Source organism: Zootoca vivipara, chromosome 4 (genome assembly GCF_963506605.1).
Source record: "Zootoca vivipara chromosome 4, rZooViv1.1, whole genome shotgun sequence".
Taxonomy (NCBI): Eukaryota; Metazoa; Chordata; class Lepidosauria; order Squamata; family Lacertidae; genus Zootoca; species Zootoca vivipara.
This window is the reverse complement of record NC_083279.1, coordinates 20,020,916-20,034,027: the sequence shown is the minus strand read 5'-3', so window position 1 is coordinate 20,034,027 and position 13,112 is coordinate 20,020,916. Positions and strand designations below refer to the sequence as shown.

Here is a 13,112-nt window from a genome sequence, read left to right as displayed (position 1 = left end):
CACAACAAAGAAAAGGGGGGGGGTTACTGCTTTTTAAAAGCCTGATTCATCTCTTTTTTCATTATCTTTGGTCGAGGGAATATGAATACACACACACACACACACACACACACACACACACACACACATTAGTACAGATAAATGTGCAAAATAAAAAGCATAAGAACTATTCTAAACAAGGGAAGAAGTGTATCCAACTTTTAAGGAATCCAGATTTTATGGAGAAGGATTTAGGATCTACTCCTAGATTTAGAAATAAATTAATTGTATAGCATGTGAACAGTGATTAAAAAATAAACTTAACAGCAGTACCGAAAAATCCAGATTAAAAATGGGACCTTTCATATAAGTAAAAAAGGAGACAAGGGCAAGCTACAAGCAATAAAGGTTTTGACAGTCTATAAGGGTATAAAATTGACTTGAAATAGAAGAGTTTTGATTTTCATAGGGGAAAAGGTGAAACACATGCTTAATTATTCCACTGAAATGGCCCTTAAAACTACTAATCTTTGACTAGATCCAGCCCTATATTTGCAAAGCCCTGTGTAGTTAAATTCCACACATATTTACCCAGTAATGTCTTCAATTAAATTTACTCCAAGGTAAAAATGCACAGGAGTGCAGCCTAGGAGTATCATTCTTGGTATGATATTGGCTTTGCAAAGCCAGTACATTAAGATAGGATGTAGATTTGTTTTAAATACTTAAACTAATAAAACTTAGTTTTTGTATAAGCTGTGCCCTCATGTGATTTTAATCACATATCTAAAACATTTTGCAGCCTATAGCGAATTTGACCTTTCTTAAGGCACACTCTAATCAACATAAGAAAACCTTTGACATACCAGGAAAGAAAGGAAAGGAAAGAAAGAGGGAGGGGAATGTCAGCCAGTGCAGTTTCAACACATTTTATTATATTTCTGTATGCATTACTCTCAAAAAAAAAAATCACAAGAAATGATGAAACCACATGAACCTTCAAATAAAAAAATTCTGAAACAGTTTATGCTCACAATTGTACATATTTATAGTTAAGAAACATTCTTTATAAATACTGTTTCCTCTGTAGCAAGTTAATACCATAATTTAATTACAAATGGATAAATATGGCAACAGGTATTTACACAAGGAAGGGTGTTATTACGAAAAAAAAATCCCTAACAGCACTACGTTTATTTCCCCCTCCCCACAAACTTCCAAACAGGAACTAACAAATAGAACTTGCAAAATGCACTAAAACATCACATGTAAATCCAGCTAACAGAAAATACATTCACAAGCATTGGAAGAGGAGGAGGAATCAATCTGGGTTTGTTTCGAAGAACAGCATGGAGACTTTGGCACGTGTTTTTTTGTTTGTTTGTTTTAAAATCTTTCCAGTCTATAGCTGAATTAAGTTTACAATCAAAATTGCCTCTTTTTTTAAAAAAGGAACACAATATTCAATACCACAATTACAAAAGAAACAATTTTGCTTCCACTTTACTTCCCCCCTTCCCCTTTAAAAATGGGTGAATTTAAAAAAGAGAAGAAAAGAGAAAGAGAAAGAGAAAGAGAAGGGGGGAGCTAGAAAGAGAGAAAGGACAGGAGGCAGAGAGAGAGCGCGCATCACTTCTGGGGGGGGGAGAGAGAGAGAGAGAGAGAGAGAGAGAGAGAGAGAGAGAGAGAGAGAGAGCGGGGCGGGAGGGAAGAACCAAATCCATAGTTCACAAAGTGGACCAATTTCTATACAACGAGAAAACTTTATGATTACCACCTCCTTGGCGGAAGGAGCGAAGACTCCTCTATGTACACAGAGAGTCCGAGGGGGATGGAGGCGGTCGTTGGGGGCCGGCTGGTCCCAGGACCGACGGTTCCTCCCTCGTTGTGTCTGATCTTTTGTTCCCAAGGCGCTGGAAGCAGGAGGGGCGGCAGGGGTCCCCCCTCGCCGGCAGAACTGAATGTCCGCAAGGCTCAGGAGGCAGCGGGTGTCCCGTGGCGGGTAGAACCGCTTGGGCTGCTTTTAATCCTTTCTTTTCTTTCTTTCTTTCTTTCTTTCTTTCTTTCTTTCTTTCTTTCTCTTTCTTTCTTTTCAAAAGATTTTATTTTCTCTCTCTCTCACTTCTGCTGCTTCAAGATGTCCCAGTCCAAACAAAAGGGGGCGACGGGGTGGAGAAAGAGAGAAAGGGAAGGCGGAGAGCGCCAAGGGCGACTTCGACGGCGGCTTCCTTCCTTCCTGATTTCCTTCCTTCATTTCGAGGCATCTGGCTGGAGCGGCGGCGGCGGCGGCGAGGCCAGGAGGCCTCTTCAGACGTACCACTCGTTGAAGTTGGACGTGAGGCCGCCGTGGCTGGCGCTGGCCCCACCGCTGCCTGCTCCCCCGCCGCCGCTGCCCCCGCCGCCGCCGCCCGAGCTCCCGCCTCCTCCCGCTCCGCCGTTGCTGCTCCGGTGTACCGCCGACACTGCGGCTGCCGCCGCGGCGGCGGCCGCTGCAGAGGACAGGTTACTGGCGGCTGTGCTTTGGGTCTCTGCGCTAGGGGACACCAAGCCCGGCGGAGTGGACGACTCGTAGCCAGAGCTGGCAGCGGGCGACGACTCGGAACCTTGCGGGGAGGATTCGTGGACCTGCCAGGCCAACAGCGAGAAAGCAAACTAAGCAACTTGTGTTTAAAGAAAGGACACAGAAAAGGCTCCCAGATCTCTCCCACCCATTTCCTTTCCTTCAAGACGCTCAATAGGCTCAGCACCGCCGCTGCCCCTTCCCCAGTGCTGAAATCCTGTATTTAGTAAAGTTGCATAAATTCCCCTGAGTTACTAGCAGCTCAGGAAGCTGGGTTGGAGCCCAAATGGTCCCTCTCTTCCGGCTATACACAACATTTTCTTTGCAATTTGGTTTGAAACAGGTTTAATGGGAAACCACTCCGATTTGAGCGGGACTTGCTTCCCAATAACTCCGCAGCCTGTGGCTACAGGAGCAATGAAACCCTCCCTCTCCCCTGTCGCGCTTCTCCGGCTTACCTTCATGTGTTTCCGCAGGGAGCTGGGGTGGGTGTAGGATTTGTCGCACATCTTGCAGAGATAGGGCTTGTCCGAAGTGTGGACGTGCATGTGCTTCTTTCGGTCGCTGCTGTTGGCGAAGCGTCGGTCGCAACCCTCAAATTCGCACTGGAACGGCTTCTCGCCTGCGAAGGAGGAGAAGGGGGAAAGGCCAAATCGGCGTTAGCGCGTGCGAACGAGTCGCCGGGCTGGCTTCTGATCCAATCCACTTAGCAGCTAAAAAGCGATCTTTTACTAAAAACTATAAAGCAAAACAGTGTGTGGCTATGAGATCTTGGAAGAAACTTAACATCCTCGGGGTTTTTTGGTCAGCTAAAGGAAAGTGACCTCCTTTTCGTATGTGCCTCTTTTCATTGGCATCGGATATTTAAATGTTCGTCTGAGAATTCCGCGGGAGCTCAGTCGAATTTAGGATGTGAGGGAAATGAGTTGAGTGAGTTGTGCAGGGGATTACGCAGCTTCGAAAAGAAATTCCGGGCCAGGGTCCCCGCTACTACAAGGAAAACGGGGAAATTCAAGAAAGTCTTCAGGTCTGTGGCCATTGTTTTTAAAAGCGCGATTCCCCAAGGAACCCAATAAAGAGATTTGTGTGTCTCTTTCGGGATACGTGTTTCTTGTTTTCATTCCCATTGGTGTTGCATTTAAAAGCCAGGCCAAGGAGCCTTTCCCAGTTCGTGCATTTAAAAACAACAGTCACCCGACCAGAACCAAACCCCCACCCCCTGTTTAAACCGCCTCAAGCCGCAAACGACTCCGGATCTGAGCAGGCTGCTGTAGTATTTTTCTCCCCTTTCATACATAGGACATTGTAAGTCAGTTCTCAAAATATCCGCTGGGGATGATGGGGGGCGAAGAGGGCGAGAGAAACCGAAGCAAAAAACAAAACATGCACAATCCTCCCTTGGATTTTTCCTAGAGCTTATTCGCCCCTTTGCCAGATTTCCGAGCAATTTGTAGGTGTGAGAACTCAAACACAGCCACCGCCGGATCCTCCCCCTGCCCTTGAAATCGGAGGTGGGAGAGACGCGCAATTTAACGCGAAATTCCATTAGCACCTAAATTGTTCCTTAAAGACATCCGCTCAGAGCCCCCCCTCCCCACAAAACGCTGCCATCTCCATGCAAATCAACGTCCCGGATTTGCTAACCCTTGTTAAAGCCCGTCTCGCACCTAAACCCGTTCTTAGCACTTAAGCAACACAACCAGAAAGGTTCACAGAGTTTTCTTCCTTTTTCTCAGTCAATACTGATGCCCGGATGATGTTTTTTCCCCGGGGCGGGGTAGGGTGCGGACCCCAAAAATAAAAATAAAAATGCTCCAGTAGAAATCTGGCCGGCTGAAGAATTATCTAGGAGCCTGGGAAACGCATTTGTTTGATTCCACTACCTGGACTCACACGATTTCTATCACCCAGAAACGGGGCCTCCTTTCTCATCCATTAGTCCTCATTTGGGGGTGGCAGCGTGGGGGGGGGAATCCTACTCCCGGAAGTTTATCAACCTTAAATCCTCTGTTGTTTATTACATATGTTGCTTTAACAAAAATAATAAACTAGTGGAAAACCACCTTCCGGCGCCCCAAGTCAGACTTTCAAAACACTATTGGAAATGAGAAAATTTTATGGTCCCGCCTCTCTCCATTTCAATTTAATGGAAAGCAGTTCCTGAAAAGAACGGTGAAATTACTAAGGGGGGGGGAGAAAGGAAAGGAGCTTCCCCCTCCATCTTAAGGGTAGTTTTTATAGAATATAGCTCTAAAATACACAATGTAAAATTCAACTGTGTTTTCGATTCCTACCATCATATTTATAAAACGGCACAACTATGCCTTTTTAAACTACCCACTTATTTACCCATTTTCTGGAAACGCAGCGTTCTTTGCAGAAGCACCTCAGACCTGAATATATTTGGAAATGAAGCCGGTGGATTTCAAAGGAAGAGATTTCCTAGTCAGCTGCTCAGCTTTACAGATTTCCTTAAAAGTAGATCATGCCGACAGGAACAACACTCGCTTCTCTTCAGGATTAACCTGTAAGATTCCTTCGTATATTTCCAGTTATCTGCTTGGGGTTTTTTTGCTTCTTTGAAGGGAGCCATCCCACTCTGAAGGAGATTCCCTTGGCAACTATGATTGATGCCAGTGTATCTTACTTTCGCCTAAGTATCTGATCCCATTGCATCTCCCCTAAGTATCCCGAGGAGCCCAGCCCAGTTCAGGGAGCCTTAAGAGAAGGCAGGCATTTGGAAGCAATTTTATTTTACTTTGTAAGTGTTTTTTTACGATCAAATAAAGCATCACTTCCTTTAAAGGGTTTGGACAAAATTAAACCGCTTTCCGAGTAAGCAGATTCGTGTGCGGGAGCATGCACGGGGAGGTGTATGGGAAAAGGAATTATCCTGCTTTGCTTTTGTGTCGCAATGCCCCCTTCCGTTCCCCACAATCTCACACCCACCAACCACAATTTCTGACCCGGCAAAGAGTGTGAAATCCCTCGTGGACTGACCTGTGTGCGTCCTTTTGTGGATCTTGAGGTTCTCGGACCGCGCGAAGACCTTTCCGCAGCCGGGGAAGGGGCACGGGAACGGCTTCTCCCCAGTGTGCACGCGGATGTGGTTGACCAGCTTGTACTTGGCCTTGAAGGGCTTCCCTTCGCGGGGACACTCCTCCCAGAAGCAGATGTGATTGCTCTGCTCGGGCCCGCCGACGTGCTCCACGGAGACGTGAGTGACCAACTCGTGCATGGTGCTGAAAGTTTTGTTGCAGCTCTTCTTGGGGCTGCTCAGCTGCTCGGGGTCGATCCACTTGCAGATGAGCTCCTGCTTGATGCACTGCTGGCGCATGTAGCGGAAGAAGGCCCCCGGGTGGTGGTGGTGGTGATGGTGGTGCGGGTGGGCATGGTGCGGGTGGGCATGGTGCGGGTGGTGCGCGTGGTGTGCCGCCATGTTCATGCCCATGTTCATGTTCATGGGCCCGTACTGGCCGTGCAGCTGCGCCGCCGAGTAAGGGTCCGCGCGCGGGCTGGACACCTGGCGGTACTGGTCCGAGCGGCCGAAGACTTCTCCGGGCAAGCCCAGACGCATCTGCCCGTTGAGCACGTTGGGGGAGCCCGGCGCGCCGTGCTGCTCGCCGATGCCCGGGAACAGCAGGTGGCTCTGCGCCTCGGCGTGCGGGTGGTGCAGGCTGCCCGTGGCCGCCGCCGCTGCGGCCGCAGCCCCGAAGAGCCCGTGCTGGCCGCCGCCAGCCGCCGCCGCCGCGTCGCCGAAGCCCCGGCTCCGAAACAAGAAGTCCCTGGGGGAGTTGAAGGGCGGCGCGGAGTAAGATCCCACATGCGCCGCGTGCGGGTAAGCGGGCGCCTGCGAGCTGAAGGCCGAGCCCTGGCCCGGAGACAGCTCGTGCGCCGCTGCCGCCGCCGCCGCCGCGTTGAGCTTGAAGGCGCCCAGGTGCGCCGCCGCCGCCGCCGCCGCCGAGTCCACGAAGCTGTTCTGCAGGCTCAGCTCGCGCTCCTGCATCTCGGCCGCGGACGGAGGAGGAGGATGCCGGGCGAACGAGCCCACGCCCAGCGCCGGGAACTGCGGCCCCGCATCCAGAAGCATGCCGCTCAGAGCCCCAGGCGACGGTCCGGCCGAGGGGCTCTCTTTCTTCCTCTTCTTCTTCTTCTTCTTCTGCTTCTCCTGGCTGCGACTGCTGCTGCTGCTGCTGCTGCTCGAGCGGGAGAAAGAGCCGCGCGCCGACTACGAGAGTTCAGGCGCAGGCGGCAAGCCGAAGGGTATTAAAGCAGCTGAGGCGAGGGCGGGTGGGCAGTTCTGAGGGAAGAAGGCACAGAGAGGGGAGCGGGTGGAGGGGAGGGGAGGGAGAGAGAAGGAGCCGAGGAGAGGGGCGGTGGGGGGGAGGGAGGGACGCAGAGGGGACTCGCCTTTCCCTGAAGGGGGGGAGAAAAGAGCTACCCACAACAACAACAACAACAACAGTACCACACACACAAGCCCGCTGGCGAAGAGATGTCACACCGCCACAGCCACACCGACAGCCTCTCTCGCTCTCAAACAGGCGAGGAGATATATAGGCACACTCCCGCGCGCGCGCGCGCTCTCACGCCGGGACGCGCGCGAGTGGCCGGCTCTCCCTCGCGCGCTACGCACACTCTCTGCTCAGAAAACAAACACACGGTTCTCCGCTGCGCTACTACCCCGCCCCGGTGCCCCCCTCCCCGCCTTCTCCAGCCCCTCCTCTAAAATGTTTGGATTCCCCCCTCTAACCACCCCTTGTTGTTAATATATATATAAAACACATGTGTGTATATATAGATATATTATTTCCGCTCTTCTTCTTCTTCTCCTCCGCTGCCGCCACCTCCTCCGCCTCCCGCTCTGCCCGCCATTCGGTTTCGCCTCACAGGCTCCAAAGTTGCCGCCGCCGCCGCCGCCGCCGCTGCCGCCGCCGTTCTCCTCACAAGAGGGAGGAATCGGGCGCCTCTTCCCTCGCCACAACCTCGCTCGCACTCGCTCGCTTTAAGTTGGGGGGGGGGGAGGAGGGGACGGGACTGAGGGGGGGGAGAGGAGGGGGGAGATGCGGGTTTGTGAGAGAGAGAGAGATAGAGAGAGAGAGAGAGAGAGGCAGCCCAGAACAATAACACAGGCGGAGCGGAAGGGGAGTGGAGCGTCCAAGGTCCGTCCCTCAGCCCGGGCGCGGGTCCCACTCAGGCACCGCCGCCAGCGCCCGCCATGGAGATGCTCCAGCCGTGAGGGGGAACGCGGAGATGCTGTCCTTCCTCCTCCTCCTCTTTTTTGGCGGGGGGTGGGGCGGGTTGGTCCTCCTCCCTGGGCGCTGGCCGGCTTCTCCCTCTCCTCTCCTCGCCTTTCGCCTCCGTCTGCTCGTTGCGGTGGGCGCCGCTGCTGTGGCTGCTTTTTATCCCCCCCTCCTCGCTACCCCCTTCTCCTCCTCCCAGCCTCTCCCGCTAGTTCCTAGGCTGGACTGGCAGCTCCTCTCCCACCGCCCCCTTTAACAGCAGCCAGGCCGTTCTCCTGGCGCCGTCTCATTGGTCGGCCCGGCCCCATCAATCCAAGCCTTCCCCCAAGACTGCTAATAGCCACTCGCGCGTCCCCTGGTCCGACCCGCCTCCCCTCCGCTCCCCCTCCCCTCCGTTCCCGCCCCGGGCAGAGGCAGCTCCCCGCACCCTCCTCCTGACGGAGGCGAGAGAGGGGCAGCGCTCGGATCATAGGGCAGCAAGAGGGTGGGTTGGGGGAGGGGGGCGCGCTGGGGATGGTGGCGGGATCGGTTCCTAGCGAGATCCAGTTTACCTCTCGGGTGCGTTTCTCGCGGGTAAACCAGACCAAAAGGACCCTTTGGGGTGGGGAGAGAGCAAGAAAGAGCAAGGCATGTTTTTTTTGTTTTGTTTTTTAAGAGAAATTGGGCGAGTGGGTGTCAAAGGAGAGGGAAATCACAGCAAATAAAGAGTTGGAGAATATCTGGTATGGAGAAAATCTGCGTGTGTGTTTGTGAAAGATTCCGAGCGAAGGTGCCATTCAGATCCGCTAAAAACCGACGGGAGTTTCCCTCCCATCAATTCCAACAGGATATGGACTTCGCTGGGAGGCTGCTGACACGGGTGTAAATAGAGATGTCTCGGAGTGGTGTAAAAGAAAAGAACGAGTTAGTGGGCGGTTGTCAGGAGGGGGCATGGGAGCGAGCTGCATAGCGGGGAAGGGGTGTTGAAAAAAGCAACAACCCGTGATTGCAGCCTTTTGCCGCTGTGTTTTTGTGTATTTTTAACAAATCACATCGCAAAGCCTCATGAACGGAAATTTGCAAACTAGATTCTAAGATTGCTAAGTGAAAATACACATTACACACTCCTGCCAGGACAGATCTGTTTCCTGAATGAGCTTATTTAGATTAATTTTTTTTTAAAAAACCACCCAAACCTGCAATCCAAACCAAATTTGCTGAGGAAATAAAAAGGGCAGTATCCAGAAATATTTCCCCTTCTTTTTAGGAAAAATAACGACGGCCTTTCTTTCTCCCATTTAGGAATACAAATAATCTCTGTGGTTTTATGAGAATGGAAACTAGAAAAGGAAATGGGGTTGCTCCTGGGTTGGGGGTGTGTTCTATTCCCACCCCTTAGGCCATATTAGCATATAAAAAAACATTTTTACGCTTTCTGCTGTATTCTTTTGCACCTGCACAGGCCCATTTCCAAACCGAATTTGCGTCCTAGTAGGGGAAGGAAGGAAGGAAGGAAGGGAGGAGGGAGGGAGGGAGATACAGGTACAGAGAGCTATTTAGATGTACCAGGCACATACATAATGCACAAATAAAAATAGTACATCACCCATGATATCCTTCCTTGATTAAATTACTTTTTTTTTTAGCACGAAGATGCATTTTAGTCCGCTGAAAACGCTGCATGAACGGACTCTGTTCTTTCTAGCTTGCTAGTATAGCTTTAGGCGTGGGCGCTGAAAGAGCCGGTTTTTCCCCGGAGCTGTTCTCAGGACGAGCGTGAGCCTTGCACACCTCACGGCTACATGGCTCTTCCTTCCTCCAAATCGCAAACTGTCTCCATCCCTTCCTTGTCCGCAGCACTCGGTCAGCCCCCCTCAGTACCCCTTGCCAGCTTGCAGGATGGAGGTGGTGGGGCGCTTCTCCCCCCCCTTCTATTGACCCAACCAGACTGCGTTTCTCTTGGCCTGACTTTCCAACACACCCACCTACCTATTTCTCTCCAGGGTTTGAGCGATGGCAAAGAGAAGCAGAGCTTAAAAGGTCCCCCGCACGTTCCGACATCCAGAGACCTTGGAGGAGCACAATAAACACAACGGAGCCCTGCGCGCAGTTCCTTTAGGCCCCGGTCTAAGGCGCATCCGCCTGTAGGTAAATTCCATCGGCTTTAGTGGAACACTTTCAAGGAACTGTGACAAGGTTCCTAGAATATTTTTCAACAGAAGGGGGAAATCTCTCTCTCTCTCTCTCTCTTTCTCTCTCTCTCTCTCTCTCTCTCTCACACACACACACACACAATCCATGGCTAAAACAGTTTTTGAATGTAGCCTCAAGTCTCATTCACACATCCACCCACCCACACGTTTCTTTCTCTCTTCTTTCCTTTCTCTCATATCCCTCCCCCGCTGTCTAACGGCCTCGGCGGCTTGTTCAGGACACTTTTGGGAGGTAAATTCGTAAATTCCGGCCGGAGTCCCCCGCAGGCTGGACTCCGCTTTTCTTTCAAACTTTCCTATTTCTCCCCTCCCGGTAGGAAACGGAGGAGCTGATCCAAGTTCAAAGCCAGATCGCCGTCCTTCCACCCCCTCCCCAGAAGTGCTTTATTTCTCTCCAAACAAGAAAAAAGCCTCCCCCCCCCAATGTCACGGGGGTGAGAAGGAAAGGAAGGGGTGGGGTGGGGAGAAGAGGAGCCAAGAAAGAAACCTGCCGTCCCTTTCATGGGCCATTGGCCGGAGTACAGCCTTTAAAGCTCATTCTTTGCGAGACCAGAAGAAAGCGGCCAGCAGTCAAAATCCTTTCGGGAAGTGGGTTGGCAGGGCGAAGGAAGGAGAGAAGGGATCGGATTCCTCCTCAGCCAGAGTAGGTTTCTTGGGGGTCCCGGCCTACAGCCTACTAGATACGTGACCAGTATGTCACCATCGCCACCAGCTCTTGGGGCAACATGGCCCCCTGGTCTGTAAGTTTCCTTCCATGCTTCTGCCTTTTTATTTATTTACTTATCTATTTATTTTGCTTTCTCCAAGTCTAGAACGAAGGAAAGGTAGCTTCGCTCAGTGTCGCTCGCTGTCTTCGTTATTTTGCAATGATCTGCCGCTTCTGAGATACCATCCCCCTGCAAATGGCACCTGGGGGTGTGGGCTGGGGAACTCCACGGTATCCATTTATCTCTAGTGCTGCGCCTTTGCTGCCTGGGTCCCCTTGATGGAGCTTATTTAGCTGTAGCTTGGCTTTCCTTTGACCCGAGGACAGTGCTGTCTGTGTGTAGGTGACTGTATAAGAATTATATTTGCAAAGGAAATCCTATTGACTTCAGCTCCCCTACCCAAAATGCGTCTAGAATCCAGCCTCCCCGTGTAGCCCGATCCTATGCACGTTTACTTCTGAGGTCCCACTGTGCTCAATCTAATTTACTGGCAAAACCATGCACCTCTGATGCAGCCTGAATCGAAAATACTTTCGTGTGAAGTCAATGGGATTCACTCCCAAACAAACAGGCAAAAGCCAACCAAACGCAATGAGTTCTGAAACTGCATGCACACTGACTTAGGAGTTAGTAGGCAAGTAATTTAGCATCTTACTCCCGAGTAAGTATGTGTAGGGTCAGGTTATTCCGTCCCTTGATTTCAATCTATGAATGGTTTTTTACCCCTATTGAAATCAAACTTTGGCTGGATCTGATCCAATACAGTTGTTAGGCTTCTATGCTTCCTTTACTTCTTACTGAAATCAGTTAGATTTGTTTCCTAACAAATATGGTGCTGGCTTCTGGTGTTGTTGTTGTTGTTGTTGTTGCTGCTGCTGCTGCTGTTGCTAAATTGTCCAAGATGAGTGCAGAAGAGGTGTCTGGTTTCATCTGTAAAATCCAAATCTTAACAGAGAAATCCTGTGGAGGCCCAGCCTCCTCTGCTTCACCTGAAAAGACTGGGAGGCGGACAAGCTCTCTTCGGTGGCTCCTCGCTTGCCCACGATTGTTGTCTGTATCACAGACACTCGTAAATTCAACAGGCTCATCAACAGGATATTAAGTTGCAGGTCACCTTTGATATCCCCTAGCTCAGCCACTTCTAGGCCATTCGACCTCTGACCTCTGAAGACCATGTGCTGCGGGAGAGGAAAGAACAGGGGGCAGAGAGCCTCCTTCTGTAAAGGACATGTTGGAATAAGTTTTCTTTTTTATTATTTTTTGTAAACGCTTTGTCAGGTTTTAGTCTACAAGAAGCCAAATATACAAGCAAAGTGGGAAGTCAATGAAAGTCTCAGCCAAAGTTGTAACTTTTAAATGCCTGGGCTTTTGGTTTTGGTTAAAAAAAACAAAACAGGCTCACTACAACGCCTAGGGTGTCCACAGAGAAATACTGTATAGCGAAATGCCCTCCCACTATTAAAATGCATTATTCTCCGCCTTGGCCGGTGGTTTCAGTGTTATGCAGCAGCGGTGGGTTTTGGGGAGAGAGGAGTCTCAAGGAAGATAAGGCCTTTGTGTTGGTTTTGCTAAGACCCGCATAATCCGCAAGACAAACCTCTCTGCCTGGTGCATGTGTGTTTTAACTGCGGGCCACGATCCTGCCAAATGTAACCATTCCTTTCCATGGGAGCAAGTCGAATTAGTGCTGAACTCCGCCTTTGAAATAGAAGACATGTGGAATGTGTGCTCAATTTTGGCAAAATCGAGCTTAGGGAGTTCTTTGTTTTTTGTTTTTGTTTGCTTGTCTTTTGGTCGCTAGTTTTGGATTCATTATTTTCATTTTTTTTTTAAAAAAAGGAGGCTTCACTGAGGACTTTGCTCCGTTTACCTTGCCCTATCCCTTTTCGGCACCTCTCCGCTCTCCGTTTCAATGGGAGGCTACCGCTGCGGGTTAGGGGAAGCAGGGCAAGTTGTCCGTAAGTAAAGTCCTCTCCTTTCCCGCTCTCGAGCGAATATGTAATACACTTTCTGCTGTCATTCATAAATAACGGGGCCATAAGGGAACCATATTGCTTATACAAGGCCAGCCGTCAAAGTGTCACTGTTTGATTTATAGGAACAGCTTCTTCCAATCGTTGACCGTGGGGGGAAAAATAGAGGGAACCGGAAGGATGCGCCTATATAGGCTTATAGATACACATGTGTATCCGCACACACGTATTGAATTTCTCCCGCGTTTTCCCTCCTAAAAGTAGATGTGCACACTACGCATTATTTTTAAAAGGGGGGAGGAATTATGGGATAGCGAGACTATCAGAAATAGCATTATCAACTCATCAATGGCCCTCCTGTACTCCCTTGAGCGTGACAGCTTTGTTTCGGTTGTCTAAGGCTGCAGCCCTTTAGACACTTGCCGATGATGAGCAAGACCCACTGAATAGAGGGGAAA

At 50.5% G+C, this 13,112-nt stretch overlaps 1 protein-coding gene across 1 annotated transcript; it reads right to left on the bottom strand.

The window, feature by feature from the left end:
• Positions 1-2,286: 2,286 nt before the first annotated feature.
• On the bottom strand, positions 2,287-6,629 carry ZIC2 (Zic family member 2). Its single transcript, XM_035115699.2, has 3 exons — positions 5,540-6,629; positions 2,998-3,161; positions 2,287-2,604 (listed from the first exon to the last, which is right to left on the bottom strand). The coding sequence occupies exons 1-3, from the start codon at positions 6,627-6,629 to the stop codon at positions 2,287-2,289; spliced, it is 1,572 nt and encodes a 523-aa protein (XP_034971590.1).
• Positions 6,630-13,112: the final 6,483 nt, after the last annotated feature.